General features: G+C 55.7%; 2 protein-coding genes and 1 long non-coding RNA gene across 17 annotated transcripts in view; 1 reads left to right on the forward strand and 2 right to left on the reverse strand.

Annotated features, from left to right (window-relative positions):
- SLC2A8 (solute carrier family 2 member 8) overlaps positions 1–1,815 on the reverse strand; it is a 22,088-nt gene extending 20,273 nt beyond the window's left edge. For 13 of the 14 annotated variants that reach the window (XR_004971141.1, XR_004971142.1, XR_004971137.1 and 10 more), the window contains exons 1-3: positions 1,655–1,815; positions 1,404–1,557; positions 944–1,150 (exon numbers count right to left, since the gene is read on the reverse strand). Coding sequence is in view for 8 of the 14 variants with exons in the window: in XM_036329606.1 (XP_036185499.1) it covers positions 944–1,150; positions 1,404–1,557; positions 1,655–1,710 (417 nt within the window). In the remaining 6 variants the exon portion in view is untranslated. The remainder of the gene's footprint in view (positions 1–943; positions 1,151–1,403; positions 1,558–1,654) is intronic. The other variant, XM_036329609.1, reaches the window with a different exon arrangement.
- Positions 1–16,726, forward strand: part of LOC118667045 — a 19,295-nt gene extending 2,569 nt beyond the window's left edge. Inside the window, exons 2-4 of the long non-coding RNA XR_004971145.1 lie at positions 7,638–7,910; positions 8,395–9,348; positions 11,610–16,726. This is a non-coding gene — a long non-coding RNA (uncharacterized LOC118667045). The remainder of the gene's footprint in view (positions 1–7,637; positions 7,911–8,394; positions 9,349–11,609) is intronic.
- GARNL3 (GTPase activating Rap/RanGAP domain like 3) overlaps positions 4,982–20,374 on the reverse strand; it is a 99,368-nt gene continuing 83,975 nt past the window's right edge. For both annotated transcript variants that reach the window (XM_036329598.1, XM_036329599.1), the window contains 11 exons: positions 17,702–17,800; positions 17,100–17,216; positions 16,201–16,376; positions 14,238–14,396; positions 13,152–13,218; positions 11,246–11,353; positions 9,247–9,365; positions 8,741–8,879; positions 7,337–7,552; positions 6,567–6,693; positions 4,982–5,442 (listed from right to left, as the gene is read on the reverse strand). In XM_036329598.1, the coding sequence (XP_036185491.1) occupies positions 5,265–5,442; positions 6,567–6,693; positions 7,337–7,552; positions 8,741–8,879; positions 9,247–9,365; positions 11,246–11,353; positions 13,152–13,218; positions 14,238–14,396; positions 16,201–16,376; positions 17,100–17,216; positions 17,702–17,800 (1,505 nt within the window). In that variant the 3' untranslated portion in view covers positions 4,982–5,264. The remainder of the gene's footprint in view (positions 5,443–6,566; positions 6,694–7,336; positions 7,553–8,740; positions 8,880–9,246; positions 9,366–11,245; positions 11,354–13,151; positions 13,219–14,237; positions 14,397–16,200; positions 16,377–17,099; positions 17,217–17,701; positions 17,801–20,374) is intronic.

Consider the following 20,374-nt stretch of genomic DNA (forward strand, 5'->3'; position numbering starts at 1 on the left):
GGTGGGGCCTGAGAGTCTGCCTTCTAACTAGCTCCAGGTGACACCTGGCTGCTGGCGTGGTGCCCTTGGAGTTAAGCAGGAACTCTTCACCTCATTGGTTATCGGCGACTATGCTCAGGGGCCAAAGAGGCCTTGCTCTTACTTCTGGGTTACTCCATACCTACGCCCATGGCTTAGGTGTGTTTTTACCCAGTAAAAACCCCAGACATAAAATCCAACCAGCTGCCCAGCCAATGCAGGTGAAAGGAATGGCAGGTGCAACGGGATGAGCAGGGAGAAACCCACACCACTGCTTTCAATCTCGACCCGGCTGGGGCGTGGGTGGTGGGTCACCCAAGCCCATGGCCAGCGGCAGTTCCCTGGTCACCAGCAATCCCAGCTGCAAGATCCAAGTCCTCCATAAGCCACGACAGGGCTGATGTGTGTGTCTCTGATTCCTCCCCCACTCATGGGGTGACCGGTCCTTCTCACTCACGGGAGGGAGCTGAGGACCCGGAGGCGGCAGAGCCGGAAGCCAGCCTGGCTGTGCTGGGTCAGGAGCTGACAGACTCAGGGAAGCCGCGAGCCCTGGTGTGTGAGCAGCGAAGGGGAGTGGCCCTCGGCAGCAGCCTTTGCCCCGGGACAAACCGGGCAGGATTTTCCTGCTAAACTGTACTCAGTGGTCTGAATGACAAGGGGGCCCAAGCCATACTGTGAGGCTGCTGTTGACCATCCACAGAGCAAAAGGGAGGCCACGTTAAGTGGCACAATCCTGGGTAGTCGCTTGGCCACTGACCAGTTGAGTCTGGACAAAGGACTTCACTGCGGAAACTTACTTCCTCTGCAAACGGGGCCACTGAGGGTAAGGGAGATAAAGCAGATAAGGGCCACCCGGAGGCCCCGGAGAACCACGCCCCCGTCTGCTGCTCCTCGGTTCCTGGGCGCGAGGCTGCGGGCCACTCACCGGGGCCACTAGCGAGGCAACGCCGCAGGCCAGGCCGGTGAGGAGGCGGCCCCCGAGCAGCATCCACACTTCCTGGGCGGCGGTGATGACGGCAAAGCCGGCCACGAAGGGCACCGTGCAGATCAGGAGGCTCAGCTTGCGCCCGGCGCGGTCCACCAGCCAGCCCCCCAGCACGCCGCCCGCCGCCGCGCCCAGGGTCACGATGGCCTGCGGGCGATCGCCAGCTGAGGAGGGGGCGCCAGGGGGGCGCGGCCCAACCTCGCCCTCCACCCCACCCCCAGCGGCCTCCGAGGGAGGGGGACCAGGTCCCCGGCTGGTGGTCGGGGAGAGGGCGACCCCTGGCGGGGGAACCGGGACGGAATCGGCGGAGGGTCTCCGTGTCCGCCCCAAGCCAGGCCGGGGGAGGATCCCCCCGCGCGTCCCAGGGGTGGGAGTGGGGGGTCCCAGCCGGCGGCCTCACCCCGAACCAGGAGGCAGCGTCGTCGCTGAGGCGTGGGGCCGGGGGCGCGGCGCGGCGCAGGCTCGGGATGGCCGGGGAGCTGTATCCGAGCGCGAAGCCGAAGCTGAGCGGGCCCAGGGCAGCGGCGAAGGCGGCGAGGAAGACGCGGCGGCCGCTGCGGGGATAGGCGGTCGGTGAGCGGCGCCGGCCCGGGCGCAGCGAGAGGGGCCAGGCCGCGCCCCAGGCCCGGGTTCCCCCGCCCGCCCGCCCACCTGCCACCCGGCGGCCGCAGGAGCGGCTGGGTCTCCTCCTGGTCCTCAGGCGTCATGTCCGCGGCCAACGCCGGCAGGTCCTGGTGCAGACACCGGCTCTCCCCGCAGAGCCGGCCAACGGGCCTGTCTGGGAGGCCCTGGGAGGCAGCAAGGGTGGTGTGGGAGCAGCCAATGGGAACGCAAGACACGGTAGCGTCGCCGATGGGATCCGCCCTACAGAGCAGAGCAGACCAATGGAAGCAAAGTTCGGTAGGCGGAGCGCGCTGGAACCGCCCCTAGGACAGAGCTATCCAATGTATAGGAGGGGCGGGGTTTGTCATCCAATAGGAGTGGTGCGGACCAGGCGGGGTCAAGGAGCTGCCTCCAGCCGAGCCGGCCAATGAGGGTGGAGGGCGGGGATTGCACTTGTCTGGGAGTCGCCTCTCTGTCTAGCTTCAGCCAATGGGGTTGGGGCCGGACGAAGGCGGAGCACGTGGGCCCCCCAGGACTTCCAGCCCCTCGCGGGCGGTTGCCCAGTCTTTCCACAGACGGGTCTGCAGTTCCTGCTCCTCGTGAGCCGCGGCTCTGGGCCCTGACGTAGAGAAGCCTGGCCCCTCCGCCCGGCCCTGCTCTGCCCACCGAGAGCCGCGGGGCTGGAGTTTCCAAAAGACTGTCGCGTGTCACTCTCCTCCCAGACTCAGAGCCTGGACCCGCTGGGCTCGGGGCGGAGGCGTGGCCCCCGCGCACCCCACCTGCGGGTCACCAGTGGCTGCAGAGCCCGCGACTAGGACCTCCGGGTGCTGGGCACCGTGTTGGGGGGGGGGCCCTATGCCGCCTGTGGGACTGATCAGGGCGTGAGCTTCACGCTCCCTGTTAAGTTCCACCCACTTCACAGGTAACCCTGACTCTTGAATATTCATCCAAATACCTCGCATCTTGCCGGCCGGCGTGGCTCAGGGGTTGACCTCCTATGAACCAGGAGGTCACGGTTCAATTCCCGGTCAGGGCACATTCCCCGGGTTGCGGGCTGGGTCCCCAGTTGGGGCCATGGGGGAGGCAGCCAATCGGGATTCTCTCCCATTAATGTTTCTGTCTCCCTCTCCATTCCTCTCTGAAATCAATAAAAATATATACACCGCTCATCTTTGGGGCCGCTGCGGATGTTGATAGCCAGCCACTCCGGGTGCCCCCCAAGCCACTGCTGCTGGGGCGAGGGCGAGGAGGTCAGGGCTGAGGAGCACCAACACTGGGTGCCGCCGCTGGGGTGGTGCTGGTGAATCTGGAAGGAACCAGGGCTGTAAGAGGCGTAGCTTCTCATCTTTCTCTGGGCCTGTGTTTCATCTCTAATGGAGATGAAATCTGTCTTCCAAGAGAGTTTGGAGCAGGGGCTGAGCAGGGGCAACGTACACTAACACCAAGCACACGTATGCGAAGCTGTCCGTGCTAGCCAGTGTGATCATGGTGCTAGCCAGTGTGATCATGGTGCTAGCCAGTGTGATCATGGTAGCTGTTTGCCCTCTGCAGTCATCTGACTGCACCATAAGGACAGGCATCTTGTGCTCGAGCTGTAAATTCTCATCACAGCACTTCTTATCGCTTTGTGGTCACCTGTTTACTTCTCTCCCGCCCCATGCACGTGGTCTTCTGCAGACAGCACCTGGTGTTTGCAGTGGATGCATGACTCAGACTCCAGGGGTAAACTGCTCAGTTTACTTTGTAACTCAGCGGGTGGGGTGTGTGGAGAGACCTTTGCAGACAGGACACTCCAGTGAGTCCAGCTAGGCCAGCTCTGAGCCTAAAAACCGGCTCCTGCCCTCTGGCTGGTGGTCTCCCTCCCGTGAGTGTTCAGTTCTTGACCACTAAGCAGATATTGCTGCCAGAGCAGCCTCCTGCCCGCTTCATAGCGAAGCACCATCCACCTGATTAGTAGGGTCCACTTCTTGCCCTTTCTACATTCATTCCTCAGATTTGTGACTTTTGTCAAGTCATGGGGTGACTCTAATACTGCCCAATTGTTTGCAAAAATGGTCTACAAAGCCCTTGGTTTTTCTATTCCAGAATGAGAAGCAAGAACCATCAGGGGAAGAAATTAACAGGAAAAAACACCCATACAAGCTCATAAAGCTCACAAATTAGCTTAACATGAACAACATCAGCCCGGTCCAACTGACACCATCACTCAGCCTGGCTGTGTACGGTGGGCAGGGAGAGAGCCCAGCTCTGAGACCAGAGAACTCACAGCTTCAAGCCATTGCTCCTTTCTGAGCCTGTTTCCTTATTTGAAAGCAAACAATAATAAAACCTAGTTCACCAAACTTTTGGTGAGTTCGAGATACAGGATGTAGTGGACTCTGTGTTCCCCGGTATGTGACAAGGGCATAACAAAACGCAAAGGAAGGACCAGCGTGCTGAACGCTGCGGAGACCATGAGAAGACACGTTCGGTTGTAAGCGCCCCACATGCCTCTACATAGAAAGCACCGTCTTTACTTCATACTAATTTACCTTCTGACTCTGGCCTCCTGCCTTCTGCTGAAGGGACCCAGGCGGCCTTCAGCTTGCATTCTCCATCGTGTTGAACCGTGTGTGCGGCAGGCAGGGAGGGGAGCAGTGTGCAAGGCCCACGAGGAGGCAGGTCATGATCAAGGTCAGATCAAGGTTATGTCACACAGCTCTCTGCACTAACAGGGGAAGTGATTTCCAGTGTCTTTTGATGGGTAGTGTAGACGAGAAGAGATCTACTAAAACGGACTTGTCAGACGAATGCCAGAGGTCAGTTACCTTCTTCACACGTTAAACTTTTACAATGTTAGGGACACTGGGTTCCCCCTTTAACTGTCCTGGCTGGAGGCTTACGTTTCGCTGTTTCATTTGCACCCAGATTCTCTTCTCACTTGGAGGAGGGAGCAGGGGAAGGCAGATAAGTAACAAGAGGAAGGACAATCATCTGGTTCACGGGAAAGAGCAAAGCAGAGCTGAGGGAGAGGAAGGCACTCGAAAATGCTCGTTTTGATAACTGTTCTCTGGTTATATGAATTCAGAGTAACAATAGAACCAAACAAAATAATCTTAAGACTCTTCAGCTTCTTCCTATACCTTATTGTTGTGAGACACAAGGAAAAAGGCACAGGAGCTTCTGAGACCCAACCATCAGCTTTTCTCAAGAGTCCAGGGGCAGGAACGGGGCTGGTGTTGGTGACAGGGACCTGAAGCAGTCATTGGGCCAAAGGTGCAGAAAAACTTATTTATAATACATTTAAAAAGCAATGGCTTTTCTTTGTAAAAGAAACATTCTAGGACATGAAAAAAATAATTTTCCCACCTAAGTATATAAGAGAAGGCTGCCATAGAAAGAGTGAACATTTTTGATTTATTCAAAGTTTTAATCTAAAACCTCAATGAAATCTACCACCTGTGTTACAAGGGGACTGATGGTTCCTGCACAGAAAGAAACCAAGGTCGAGAGACGGCACTGGGCACTAGAGACCGACCGGACTGGCGAGCGGCAGAGGTTTGGTCCAATAGATCGCGGACAGGCTAGACGCCGCGCTGTTGGGAAATGATGTCAGAACTGGTGAAAGTATAAACGTCCATAAGAAAACGAAAGGTGGAAAACTCGACTTGGACTCCGTTTACTTCAAGTCAATGATGTCTTCATCCGAGGAAGCCGGGAGCTGGAAGGGGCTGCTGCCCCAGACGGGGCTGCCTTCTCTGTCCTCCCCAGGGTCCTGGTCAGAGCCCGTCGAGGCGCACTGCCCCTCGGGATTGGCTTCGGCGGTAGAAGGACTTTCCAAGGAGCCCGATGTGATCCTAGAAGAGAAGAGTCGCTGGGAAAGGATCGCTGCGAAGACCACTGAGGGGCCTAGTTTCTGGCAGTTTTGAGCTCCTAAGCCTGTCTCCCCCCTCCCATTGGGGGGCGCGGTGGGGACATGCAGGAGTCACCCACCACCCCAACAGAGCTTGGGGCCTGCAATCTGGCAGCCCTACCTCCGGGACTGGTGGGAGCTGCAAAGGCCAGGGTGACAGACCTCGGAGGTGCTCGTGAGGCATCTACCTGCTTCAGTGCCCACACGATACTGTCCAGTGGCTCCCGTGGCCTGGGGCTAAGGCTGAAACTCCCACCCACAGGCCACAGGCCACAGGCCCTGCCCTGCCCTGCTGACCCTCCAGCCCCTCCAGCCCCTCCAGCCCTCCGTGTGTCTCCATGTCTCTCTTGCTCAGCTCAGTGCCACTTTCTCAAAGAAGCCTTCCTCCTACTCCCCACCGCCCCGCCCCGCCCAAAGTAGACCTATCCACCCCACACCCCCTCATGTATCTCTTTTTTAAATTTCCTTATGGCGACCGCATCCTCTGCATCACCTGCCACCCGGGGATGCCGTCTGTCCTAGGTTGTCCTTGTTGTCCTTCCCCATAGTCCTGCGAAGGCCCTGTCGCCCACCTCCATGTCCCCACACCCAGCTTGGTGCCAGGCGCTCCATGGAGGTGTGTTGAAGGAATTAATGGAGCTTGCATGGTGTCGTGTGGGGGACACAGAGGATCTCAGGGGACCAGCCAGTGGGATTCAACAAGCAGTCGCTGGGCTGTGGCACTACGCTGCCAGCAGAGGCTGCGGCTGTTCCGCTCCCACCAAAGCACTGCAGACGTGCCTTTCCCTGTCACTCCTACTGAGCATTTTTGTTCAAAAAAATTATGTCCATAAATATGGGGAGCAAAATTACAGACATGCCTGACTCTTACTGAGCACTTGTCGGGTTGCCCATCTGTCGGGGCGCCCCCGGCAGGCTGTGTTCTCCGGGGAGCCTCCACGAGGAGCTCCCCGGCGGCTGGTCCAGGGGCCACCCACAGCGTCACCGGCAGCAGACAGGGCTCCTGCCAGGGCTGCGACTCGAAGGGCCACCCCTGAGCAGGGGCTGCTGGGGCTGCTCTTTCTTTACCTGTCGCTGCTCGCTGATCTCACTGTCCCCGGCGCGGAAGCTCCGCGGTTTTCCTCGAACTGCTTCCGGGCCTTTGACTTAGGCTTCGGTGCTGCCTCTGACCTGGGGCTACCGTTGTCGGAGAGGCCTGGATTGCAGGGGAGAACCAGAGGTCAGAGGTCATCGCCACAGAGCTGCCGCAGAGATAGAAAATGCCCCTCTTCTTGGTTGGGAACTGGTGCATCATTGGGACAGTCAGGAGGAAAGAAGATACAGGATATATTTTTATTTATTCATTTAATATATTTTTATTGACTGCAGAGAGGAAGGGGGAGGGAGAGAGAGAAACATCAAGGATGAGAGAGAATCATTGATCGGCTGCCTCCTGCACCCCCACACTGGGGATTGGCCTGCAACCTGGGCATGTGCCCTGACTGGAATTCAAACCATGACCTCCTGGTTCATAGGTTGATGTGCAACCACTGAGCAACACTGGCTGGGTTCCAGTATATATTTTTAAAATTGTATCAGATTAGACACTATTTACAAACAGCCTTTTCCCCCTTAGCCATGATTTAGGCAGCTTTCCCTACCAATAAACATAGATCGAGGCTTGGTGTGGTGAACTGTATAGTATTCCTAGGTATAGATGCACTGTAATTTATTTAAAAATCCCTTTCTAAAGGGAACGTTTCCTTTTAGCACATTGCTTTTGAGGATGATGACTATCCAAAGACAAAACCAGCTGGTATGGTTACAAACGGTGAAAAGAAATAAGTGAGAGCCATTACCCAGCAGTTCCCTGCGGGTCCTGCTCGCTATTTCTTTAATCTCCATCCGGGACAGGGACAAGGAGTGAGTGACGGGAATGGCAGCGATGCCCACGCTGATGGAGGTGGGCGGGGTGATGACCTTGGGGACCAAGGGCGATTTCAGAGGTCGCTCGATGCTTCTGCCCACGAGGTTTCTGAGTGGAATCTTGTACAGATTTTTTGACTGAATTTCACCTGAAAAGTGATTTAGAAAGGAGCATTAGGACTTTAAGAGAAGTTCATATTATTTACAAGAGGGTAATTTCTGGTTCCTCAACAGGTAGCAGGAAGGAAGATTTGATGCTGCACACTGATCTCCTGTTCCCAGCAGGAGCAATGAAGCGATGGTGCCTGCCACCTCTCGAAGGGCACTGCTGTCATGGTAACGAGGATGAGATGCGCCCACCGCTGGCTACCGGCACAGGAGTGAGGGGCAGACGAGGCCCGCCAGCAGCTGCAGAGGCCAGCGGGGAGCCGGGCTTTAGGGTAACAAGGAGCATAAAGGGGACTGATGTGGGAGAAGCTGGACAACCAGCAACCACAGCAAAGCCAGGTAGAAAGCAAGACTGGGTGTGCTGAGCAGCCTGTAGGCTTTATGACCAGATCCTTTTAGCTATAATCCCCGTCTGTTGTTAACATCCCAGAAGGAAGACTAGCTTTGCTTGGCCCGGAATCCCCTAGCCCTCCCGCCCTTCCCCCCTTCTCCCCACTGAAACAAGTTTTTTTCATTATGGGATTTTTTTGTTTGTTTGTTATCACCAAGTTTCTTTTTTCTTTCTTTTTTTAAAAATAATTCTTTATTGTTGGAAGTATTACATATGTCCCCCTTTTCCTCCATGGACCCCCTCCAGCCTCCTCTGCCCCCCCGCCCCAGGCCTTCAGCACCCTGCTGCCCGTGGCCATGGCCATGCATACGTGCATACAAGGTCTCTGGTTGGTTACTGCTCCCCCCACCTCCTCCCACTTCCCTCTGAGATTCCGCACTCTGTTCCATGTCTCTGGATCCGCTCTGTTCATCAGTTTATTTTGTTATTTAGAGTCCACATACAAGTTCGGTCACGTGATCCTTGCCTTTCTCTGACTTACTTCACTCAGCATAATGCCCTCCGGGTCCCTCCAGGCTGTCTCGGGGGTGAGAGATCCTTCTGTCTCACTCTGCACAGTGTTCCACGGTGTGACTGTGCCCCAGCTTTCTCATCCACTCGGCCACTGATGGGCACTTGGGCTGCATCCCCAAGTTTCTTAAGAATGCAACCAGTGCACTCAGAATACACGTTTTTTATGGCTTTAAATAGTGACTTCCTTGGGCGGTAGTCACGTGCTGATATTTGACAAAGAACGGACTAAGAAACCTCTGAACAGGACAGTGAAAACGGGACTCACCTTCCCCCAGGGACGACGGGAACACGGGAGCATCTCCGCCCGGGGGCGTCTGAGGAGAGTTGTGGGCACTGGCCCCCTTGGAGCTGCCTCCAGACAGGACCTGGCTCTCGGCCGCGGCTGCTGTGAAGTAGATGTCCGACTGGGAGGAAAGAGATCAGGCACGTGAGGGCTGCCGGGCGCTGGGGACCCTCGTCCTCGCTCAGCTCCTCAGCGCACCCCAGGGCGGCGCTGTGCCCGGTGCTGGGGAGAGGCCGCACAGCCCCCTTCACTGCACCAAACCACCGCTCGCGGGGGGGTAAGAGGGGCGCCCCCCTCACTGCACCAAACAACCGCTCGCGGGGGGTAAGAGGGGCGCCTGCAGCCCAGGGCCGCACATGAAAACCCCACCGGGAGCATTTCCAGCCTCCTCATCGCCCCCTGGCGTCCTGACACCTGACGGGCTGGGAGGGGAGTCTCCTGGCCTTGGGGCCCACAGCCCCTCGGATGGAAACATGGGGTCTGCTCACCCTGGAGGCCACGAGCTGCAGCTGAGGCACGACCGCGGTGTGGACCAGGTTCCCGTTCACCACCAGGCGGATCTCCATGGAGTCGGGGGTGAAGGCCAGGAGGTACGGGAAAGCACAGACTGCAAGGCAGCGGGCGTCAGCTCCAGCCCCCCACTTGTGGCTGTCTCACACCCCTCCTCAGTTCTGGGGAGCTCCCGCCCCTCCCAGTGCTCCGGCTGCCTCTCCCACTTCACGGGCCTGTGCCCAGTCCTAAGAGAGCCTCCCCTGGTGGCCACGCTGTGCCTCTGGTGGGGGTGCGCTGTCTCCTCTCCTTACCGCCTTCCCTCCCGCAGTCCTGGAGCCCCATCTTCCCGCGGCTCTGCCCAGGCCCTGGGAGACCCCTACCGTCCACCCACAGCCGACCCAGCCCTCCCTGGTCTCTCTCCTCTCCGGTCCCTGTCATCAGTCCCCTCCCTCCTCCTCTGTCCTGTGTGCGGGGCGGGGCCACGCCTTATCCCTCACCGTCCCTCACCACGTCCCTGCGTTCGGTGGGCTTGAGATCGGCCCCTCTTCTTGACATCGTTTTTCCGACACATTATGGCTTCCACACACCACAACTGCCCTGGTGCCCAGGGATCCCACTCCTGCCTCTGTACTGGCCCCTCCCTGCCCTCTCCCCTCCAACCTGGCTGCTCCTTTGCACTCTGCTTGGTGACCCTGCACTTTCCTGGCTCACCCTGGACACTTTCTACCAAACATCGCCTCTCGCCTCTCACCTCCACCCCTCAAGTGACCTCCAGGGTGTGGCTCAGACCCTGAGAGCCAGTTTAGCCATCCCTGCCACACCGGCCTGTCATTGGCCAGGTCCCCGCCTTGTTACCACACGGGCCTGTCATTGGCCAGGTCCCTGCCTTGTTACCACACGGGCCTGTCATTGGCCAGGTCCCTGCCTTGTTATCACACCGGCCTGTCATTGGCCAGGTCCCCTCCTTGTTACCACACCGGCCTGTCATTGGCCAGGTCCCCTCCTTGTTACCACACCGGCCTGTCATTGGCCAGGTCCCTGCCTTGTTACCACACGGGCCTGTCATTGGCCAGGTCCCTGCCTTGTTATCACACTGGCCTGTCATTGGCCAGGTCCTGCCTTGTTACCACACTGGCCTGTCATTGGCCAGGTCCCCTCCTTGTTACCACACCGGCCTGTCATTGGCCAGGTCCCCTCCTTGTTACCACACCGGCCTGTCATTGGCCAGGTCCCCTCTTTGTTACCACACCGGCCTGTCATTGGCCAGGTCCCTGCCTTGTTACCACACCGGCCTGTCATTGGCCAGGTCCTGCCTTGTTACCACACCGGCCTGTCATTGGCCAGGTCCCTGCCTTGTTACCACACCGGCCTGTCATTGGCCAGGTCCCCTCCTTGTTACCACACCGGCCTGTCATTGGCCAGGTCCCCTCCTTGTTACCACACCGGCCTGTCATTGGCCAGGTCCCCTCCTTGTTACCACACCGGCCTGTCATTGGCCAGGTCCCCTCCTTGTTACCACACCGGCCTGTCATTGGCAGCCGGTCCTCCGGTGTCTGGGCCGGCTCCCACATACACGAGGCACCACCATGCGTGTCGTGATATCCCAGTGACGGACAAAGTCCCTGCGTTTCTGTGGTTCTAGACTTTTTAAGTATGGGAATGGCACTGGAAGCACTGGGCTTCCCCTCCCCCACGTCAGTCCGGGTGTTAGGACTGGATCTCATCTTGCATTTTAGATAAAGGCGAGTGGGGCCCAGAAACCAGAAATGAAAGGACGCTAAAAGCTGAGATTTAATTGATCTCAAAGGATCATGTGCTCAGAACTGGGAGGAACCGTAGAGACAATAGTCCTAAAAGGGGAACAACAGAAACGACTGAGTGCCCATCTTCACATAATTTATGGCAATTTAGCAGGAAGCCAGCGAGTCTGCTGACGCAGCGTGGATAGGCCCAGGGAATGCACGAGGGGAGGAGTGCAGGCAAGGACTTTCTTACCGACCGCGTAAGGAGCCTGGTTCCAACAGAACTGGAAATCGGACGCAGACGGTTGAACCAAAAAAGAGCCCCCATTAAACGGACACACTTTTTTATAGATGCAACTGTCTGCAACGAAACAATAGGACTCATTTTTGTTGGAGACAATACTTAGATGACTGTAATCGGATGCATGACAAGCAGACCACAGGAATAGCACCCTGACTGCTGTCCCGAGGCCAGGTTCCCAGGGGCAGCACTGCAATAACCACAGCTGCCACTTTGGGAGACTTTATCACAAGCCAGGCTCTGAGCTTTGAAAACACCACCCCCTGGATCTGTACGGCTTTATGAAGTGGATGCGATTATTGCGCCCATTTTACAGATGAGAAAATTGAGGCGAGGAGAGGTGAAGTAGCTGGTCCGAAGTCTCAGCAGTACCATGTGGGGAGAACACGGGGCCGCCTGACTGCAGAGAAGGGACACTTGCTGGAAGCCCTCGGATCAGGAAGCCCCCCTGAGGGGCAGGTCCGACACGGAGCCCCACTCGGCAGGACTAGTGGTGAGAGCTCCACATGTCCCTCCTCCCAACATTTTATTAGGAAACCTGAAGCCACATGCCTGCATCGCCTGGTGACCCTGAGCCAGCATTAGACTAAGGCCAGGTTACTTCAGCTACCCTGTTCCTGCCTGCTCCCAGCTCTAAACACCAGTCCAGTGGTTTGGACCCTCTCGTAGGGAGGGCGTTCACGTAGAAGCGGAGGCCCCTTGTACTCCAGGAGCCACCATGGGTTAGCCATACAATTTTATTCTTAAACCCTTGACCTCTCTTCCTCCTCTCGCTATCACCCTCTTCCCCTGTCTCTTTTTCCTTCAAAGCAAAAGTCTTTGCGAGACTTGTCTCTATTCCTCTTCCCCATTCTCTAGTGTCCTGTGTGGTCAGCTTTTGCTCCCACTTCTGCCCCAGAGACACCTGCTCGGAACAAGGTTCCCAGCGACTCCACCTGGTAAAGCCAGAGCGGCTCTCAGACCCGCCCACTCCTGGTCTTCCTCCTGCCGCCCTCCGTCTTCCGTGCTGGCTCCGCCTGTCTCTCTCCCACTTCTCTTTACACAGTCTCTTCAGTCTCGTGACTCCAGATGTCAGTTACATGCTAACGACACCCAGTGGTATCTCCCGCCAGCCCTCCCGCTGGGCGCCCAGCTCCGGACGTGACCCAGCTGATGGCTCAGGGCTCCACTGGGATCACTGGGAGGCGCCGACGCGTCCAAACTGAACTCGGATGTTTCCCCCAAGCGCCCTCCTCTTCAGGGTCCCTCTTCCCGGTAAATGTATCCTCCATTCTTCCGGCGGCCCGGGCCCCACCTGCAGAACCTGCCTCTTCCTCTCATACTGTCTGTCTGACCCATCAGCCAAATGCCTGGGTTCTCAGATTTAAAATACACCCAGGAACGGCCATCTTTCGCCAGGTGAGTGCGGCCACGAGGAGTCCCTGTGGTCAAAATTCTGGGCGAGGGAGTCACCGGGGCCGAATGCGAGCCCTGGCTCCGCGGCTTCGCATGATCTGAGGAAGGCAATTCCCCGCCCCCCGCCTCAGCTGCCTTTTCTCCAAACTACAGGTAATACGAGCACCTGAGAATCACAGAGATGCTGACTCCAGCGTCCTGAGTGCCGCACGTGGCAGGCAGCAAGGGCTCCCTAACGGAAGCTGTCACTCTAACTGTCACCCCCACACCCTGGAGACGGGGCCACGATCCGGGCGTATTGGTAGATCTAGTTAGGAATGCAATTTTTAGATGTTTCCTGGAGCGCAGTTAAGGGCACGGGAATGAACCATTAGGCAAGTCTAGGGTTAGGTCCCTTCAAATTGCCCCCCAAAAGGGACGGTGGACTTCAGCAGATAAAGACACAAACACATTGCTCACTTACAGTTGTAACACAAGAGCAGCCCGGCTTCCCCGTCTTCGTAAACATCAATAGCTGCAACGAAATGAACCTGCAATGATAATGAGCGGGGTCGTGGGCAGGCGGGAAGTTTCAGGGGCTCCCAGCACCCCGCCCAACAGCAGCCTCCCGCGTCCCTCAGGTGCCTTTGTGCACCACGCTGCCCCTGGGCTGCCTGCCCTGCCCTCCCAGTGGGGGCTCGTGCGGCCTCCTGCATTCGGCTCATCTCGCTCCAGGGCAGCAGTTGGCATCAGGCAGGTCTATGGGGACTCTGCCAGGACTGAGCTGACAGTGTGGCTGTGTTCAGAGTCAGGCTGTGGGGCAGGCCATGGCGGAGCGCCAGCCACGGCCGGGATCAGGGACAGAGCCACAGCGGAGCGCCAGCCACGGCCGGGATCAGGGACAGAGCCACAGCGGAGTGCCAGCCACGGCTGGGATCAGGGACAGAGCCACAGCGGGGGCCTCCCCACTCCCTCCTGAGTCCTCCGCAGCCTGTCAGGCCGTTACTGACACTCAGCACGGCAGACCCGCTTCATGCTTCAACCCAATCCCTGCCTCGGTCTCTCCGGGGTGAGGGCCCGGCAGGACCAGCTCCACGACCGTTTCTCCAGGTGAGGACATGAGAGCCAGCTAGAGAGCTTTCGGAAAAGGCAATTCCGGGTCCTCACTCCTAGATCCTGACGTTATAGTGTAATGTGGGGCATTGGCTTTTCAATGTTTTTTTGCTTAAAAAGCAGTTCATTTTATTGGCATTTAGAAATGATGAAAATAACATATGGTGTTTGTGAAAATGAAAAAGCACAGCTTTGTAACACGTGAGGCCTGTGCCCTGCCTTCCCAGCGCCCGCGGAAGAGGAAGCCCAGCTGGGCCCGTGGCCAGCCCTCCCGTGTGGCTCGGGGTGAGCTCCCAACTGGGAACCCCTGGGACTGGGGCCCACAAATAAGCCAGAGACCTGATCTTGTGACCACCTAATACTGATACGATACAGAACCTGCTAACCGTGGCTTCACAGAGCTGGAAGCCACACCGCTGGTCGCCTTCCATCCCCCCTGCCTGTGGCTGCGACTCACCCTGCTGGCCTCCACATGGTGCAGCCGGAAGGCCTCCCCCGTGCTCTCGTTCACCACGTCAAACTGGTGTCGATAAGCCACGCAGATGAGATTGTCACTCTCTTCTGTTGGCCCGTCTACTAAAGTCATCACCACGGGAGAGTCGGTCAGACAGATCTCCTGTGTGGTTGACAGGGTAGGAGAAACGGTCAGGACACAGACAGCCATCTTCATATCAAGCCCCACTGCCCGCCCCATCCAGAAGGGGGCCCCCTCCCAGGTCCTGCAGACCCTGCTCCTGACAGAGAGTTCTCCCCGACACCCTGTCCTCAGGACCAGACCTCCTCCACGCATTGGGGCGGGGCCAGGGAACACTTTTACAAAAGTGATTCAACAATGTGGTTTGAGTTAGCCCTTAGATTATCTGGTCCTGTCCTGTGAGAGATTTAATAATAATAATAATAAAAATAATTGCTAACTTTGTTGAGCACTTAACACAGTGCCAAGCAACCACTATTCTCACTGAAGACTCATGACAACCTTATGAAGTAGGTAAGGTTATTATCCTACTTTGCAGATGAGAAAACAGAGGCTCAAAGGTCATGTGACTTGCCTACGGTCACATGGTTTATATGTGGTACAGCCAAGATCTGAACTCAGGAAAACTGACTTCAGAACTCGTATGCCCCATAAATGGGCATACATATTCATTAAAATTGCTAATAACTGTATCAAGAAGACTAATAGCTAATTAAAGCAGAAACTGAGATGCATAACTCCAGGCAAAATCATCTCTCAGCTTGCCTACAGGCATACTCTGCCTTGGCTGCCAATGCTTGACACAGTCCATACCTTAATGTACCACAGTTTTTAAAAAGTTAGAAATGGTAAGCTCAGGGAAGGAACCTGTCCCTCAAGGAGGCTTCTCCTACAAGTTCCACCCTCAATCGATTAGCAAACCTAGTGGCTAGTGGCCTGGCTGCTCTGCCACGGCTTCCTCCACCTCTGCAGCCGCCCACGCCACCACCGTCTCTCGCTGGGCCTGCAGTGGCCTCTCAGCAGGACACCTCATCCCCATTCTTGGCCCATGCTCGCCTCTGCGCAGCGGCCAGAGGAGGCTCCATAAAACATGCAGCTCTGCCCAGCCGGTGTGGCTCAGTGGTTGAGCTTCAAACTATGAAGCAGGAGGTCACAGTTCGATTCCCAGTCAAGGGCACATGCCCAGGTTGTGGGCTCGATCCCCAGTGTGGGGTGTGCAGGAGGCAGCCGAGTAATGATTCTCTCTCATCATCGATGTTTCTCTCTCTCTCCCCCTCCCTTCCTCTCTGGAGTCAATAAAAATATATTTTAAAAAACCAGGCCAGTTCTCTGCTTCAAACCTTCCAGAGGCTTCCCCTTCACTCAGTCACAACCACAGTCCTGGGCAGCAGCCTGGTCCCGTGCCCCGGCCTCCCTGCCTCTTTACTCAGCCCGGGCACCCGCCTCTTGCCTGAGCCTTGGCCAGGGTCCGAAATGCCCTCTCCCCGATACCCTCATCACCCACTCCCATATTTCATTTGGATCTCTGCTCAGGGTAACCTTTCCAGAGAGGGTTTCTGGGACGTCCTTCCTAGGATAGAGCCCCCCGCCCCCCGCCCCATTGCCCTCTGCTGTTACCCCTACTTTGCTGTTATCCTCAGGACCACAGACCTGCCTGCTGATTCCTGTTACCCTGCAGCTAGCAAGCAATCTCTCGGAGAAGAGTGGCGTTTTGTTCACTGCTGTGTCCCCAGTGCCCAGAACACCCCTTCGGTGGTCACGGGCCTGGGATCTGGGTGGAGAAGGGAAAGACCCCTTTGGCCTTAGTCCTCTGGGGGGACAGGGCTTCAGGTGAGGGTTCCCCGAATGGGCTACTGTCTGTGGAGCAACCCCAGTGGATGACAGACTCAGCGTGGAAGGAGAGTCGGCCTGGCCCGGAGAGAGGGGGTTTGAACAGAAGACCTACCCTGATGTACTGGAATTCTTCGACGGGGGACTCCGACAGGGGGGATAACAGCGAGGGGCCGGGCAACCCTCTTAGCTTGTTGTGTTTCCTTGTGATCAGAAGCAGTTTATTCCGGATGGCGACCACCACCCTCAGCTCTCTGCTGTGGTGAGTGTTAATGGCATACAAGTGGCAGCCTGGAAAGAGAAATCCATGATGCTGATCAGGACCAGAGGTTGCCAGCCCCCAGGCCTTGGCAATCGGGACCTTCCTAGGATCCCCCGAAATTAGAAATAACCCAGTGAAATGGCTAAGAATGCTGCTGCCACCTGGCAAAATGGAGACTTGGAATAAAAACTGGGTTGAGCTACAGGAAAATTAAGGACGTTAGTTCCCTTTATTGTAGAGTTTGTGGTCTCAGCTTCCTATCACAACATGATATGAATTAAAGTGAGGGTGATTGAGCTCCAGAAACCCACGTCTAAACCAGCCGTGGGCAAACTACGGCCCGCGGGCCGGATTTCCGGCCCGTTTGAAATGAATAAAAATAAAAAAAAAAAAAAGACCGTACCCTTTTATGTAATGATGTTTACTTTGAATTTATATTAGTTCACACAAACACTCCATCCATGCTTTTGTTCCGGCCCTCCGGTCCAGTTTAAGAACCCATTGTGGCCCTCGAGTCAAAAAGTTTGCCCACCCAGAGCTGGACCAGCCCCCTGACCCGTTACACAGCCTAGGACTCCCCCTGGTCCTCAATGGTTTCCAGGGCTCAGGGTTCACTCAGGGAGCCCGTGATGCTATCTTTGTGATGTTTCCGAGTAAAAGCAAACCAGTGAAATCAAACTCCTCCTCATTTGAAGTTTCAGGGAAACCTGGCAGCCTGACCCGAAACCAGCCACGCCGCGGCTGCGCGTCACCTTTCGTTTTCTCCAGCTTGTTCTCCCGGCAGTCGCACCTGCCCCACGCGGCCTGCTTGCCCTCGATGCCCTTCTGCACAGCACTCAGCCTGAAGACAAAGAGGCGGGCGTCCTTCCCTGGTGAGACGAAGCAGTCGGAGGAGGAGACGCATGGAAAAGTGAAAAAGAATGAAAGGGGCAAACTGTGTGGGAAAGCAGGGCTAGAGGCAGGGAGACCCCCCACTGCCTTCACCTATCAATGCATTTAAGGATGCTCTGCCCCACCTTCTCTCCTTCACTGTCCCCTCTTCAGAGAACCAGTAAGCCACCCACGAACCCTGAGCACTGAGCACCAGGAACAGAGACAGTTGGTACGACCTATGCAGTCAGACCCTGTGAGCTTCAGTGCTGGCCACAGGGGACTTCACACTCCCCTTTCCCCTGGAGACCAGCACCCAGGAGGGGAGTATCACCAGAGGGGAGTATCATCTGGAGGGGAGCATCACCCAGAGGGGAGTATCACTGGAGGGGAGCACCACCCAGAGGGGAGTATAATCTTGAGGGGAGCATCACCCAGAGGGGAGTACCACCTGCAGGGGAGCACCACCTGCAGGGAAGCACACCTCTGTCTGCTCGGAGAATCAGGAGGTCCAGCGCCTCAAGCACATGCATCTGCTTCACAGGCAGAGTCCTGTCAAACACTGGCACTGCCGGGAGGTCACCTGGAAAAGGAAACCTGGTTATCAGCACAGCATCCCGAGGTGCTTTCCAGAACCTAGTGAACATGCCTGTGGCCGCTCTGGAGGCCAGTTCTCGCTGGGCAAGGAAGGAGGCCAGCTTCCAACGCTTCCATAGGGCTGCACAGGAAGTTCAAGACTCGTCTCCTCTCAGTCTGGGGAGAGGGACTGACGCTTCCTTCCGAGAGGCACTTAAACCTCCAGAGAGCCCAGGACCGAGACCTGCTTCCTCAGCGCTCGTCAGAGAACAGGCGGCCTCGCTCAGTCCCAGCTTTCCCTGGGGTTCGTACACTTAGTGTATACAAAATTCAGCCATTTCTCTTAAGTAGTTTCTGATTTTTATGTAATTTTTTGAAATTGTATCGTATCTCAGGTTATTTTATATTTCTCAAGAAAGCAAAAGTTAACATTTCCTTGTATTTAAAATAAATACAAACAGCCTACTCCAAAATGCCCTCTATCAATAGTTTACCTATACATTTTCAGTATTTCTCCATATAAGAATATGAAATGTCCTTTTTAGACAAAAATAAGAGAGAAATGATCAATTACTTTGCCCAAATAAGAGGAAAAGTGAGTTTCTGTGGAAGTGCTCAGGAAGATGCCAGGTAAACGGACGATTAAAGGCCTGTAACTACAGGCAGGATTTGCTGTTAAGCTTACTTACTGGGATCGTACATTCCTGGCGATGACTGTGCCCCTGGGGGACTGTGAAGGACACAGGCTAAACGGATTAGGCTGGTCCATAAGCAAAGGGTCTGTTCTGGGCTTGACCTGGAATCAGGCAAGTGATGGGGCCCGGGAGGGTGTGGACGTGGAGGCAGAAGTGGTAGCGTATTGCTCACCTGTACTTGTCAGGCACTTAGACCTTCAGGGGCTCTGCTGTGGGTTTAGGCTTGTCTGTCTAATTATAATTTAGGTGCAAGGGGCCCTGAGCCTCTGGCCTCTTCCAGAAGTCTGATTGGGAATTCATCCCTCCCTGACGGCGGGAGAAGGGGCAGAGCTTACAGGCCTCAGGATTAATGACCCCCTCCCGGGGGAGGGACCTCCTGCTGTTGCGCCTGTGAGAGCTCCCATCGGTCAGAACACAAGCCGGTGAAGCTCTTGCTAGAATCGGCTTGTCTCTAGTTCCTCATAAGGATGGGGCCAACTGAGTCCCATGAGAGCCCACGAAACCACTCTCCTTCCTCTTCTGCCCCAACAGGAATCGATTCCCAAGCTCTCTGTGCTTCCGCTGGGGCTGACCTGATTTTTAAAGCACGGGATGGGCTCTCATCAGCACATGTGACCAAGGAGCTAGGATCACCTCATTTCCTGAACGGCGGCTAAGAGACACCGAGGGCTTCCTGCGTGCCAGGCCCAATGATAAGTGTCTCACAGGTCATTTCATTTAAATGTCCCCGTGATGCTATTCGGGGGAACTGCAATATTCCCACTGAACAGCTGAGGAATCTGAGGCTCAGAGCTGGGGAGCTCCACAGTATCGCCCGTTTTAAATGTGAGATGCCAGTAACGTGTCCAAGGTCACGTCCTGAGCATGGGGAGCCCAGTCTGCAAGGACAAAGGCTGTGCCGTCAGCCAGCGCTGTGGCCTAAAGGCAGCTGCAAACCCACGGACGGATGGTGGGCCCGGAAGCAGCAGCCCTGGAAGGAATTAGGAAGTGACAGAAGCCCATCATTTCACATTTAAAACGGGCGACACTGCGTAGCTGCCCAACTCTGTCCAGAGTTCCTCGGGGTTTATTCTCCTCAAACCTTCCCCAGTGGCTGAACAGGCTGACGCAGCGCACAGGAAGGGAGAGGAGGCAAGGGGATGAGCAGGTGACTTGTAGATTTCATGACAGTTTCATAACAATTTTGTTCTTATCATCTCCTTATGAAGAAATCATCTTTCAGAGCCGGCTTTTCTATTACTGCAAAACCAAAACCTATGGTGACAGCTTGCTTAATCAGTATCTAGTCTCCCTTCAAAGTAGGTTTTGCTACACTTAGAACACAAAGCATCTTCATTTCTTAAGAATGACCTTGGAGAGAGCAGACTCTCAGGGATAAACCCGATGAAATGAAGCAGTGGCTAATGGGACAGCGTGAAACAGCCTAAAGGGAAGGGGAGATTCACACGTGGAAACAATGCGTATATGATGAAGTGTAGACAAGAAACAGGTAAACAAAGAAATAATAAGGATTATGGCTTCGCAGCACACAGGAGGACCAGCAAGGCCACAGTCTCTTTTTAGCAAAAGCAAACAGGGAAGCGAAGACTTTCCCGGCAAATCACAAAAGTCCTTCCATCTGACACATCTGTGAACATTTGCATCTGTAAAGATGAACACATCAGAAAGGGACTTGGTAATCTTGGTTTGGATTTTACGTTGCAAAAAATAGAAGCAACTCAAAAAAGGATTTTTCCTGTTTTTAGGCGAGCCTTACAAGTACTTCCTTTCCCACCAAGGCCAACAGGTAGAATTTAATGGTAACATTTTTCATCATTCCCTGCCCAGGACTGTCCTTTTGGAAATCTGTGTTAAGGTGACGACAGTCACATGGTGGTGTTCAGTTT

The sequence above is a fragment of the Myotis myotis genome, unplaced genomic scaffold (assembly GCF_014108235.1).
Source record: "Myotis myotis isolate mMyoMyo1 unplaced genomic scaffold, mMyoMyo1.p scaffold_m19_p_12, whole genome shotgun sequence".
Classification (NCBI taxonomy): domain Eukaryota; kingdom Metazoa; phylum Chordata; class Mammalia; order Chiroptera; family Vespertilionidae; genus Myotis; species Myotis myotis.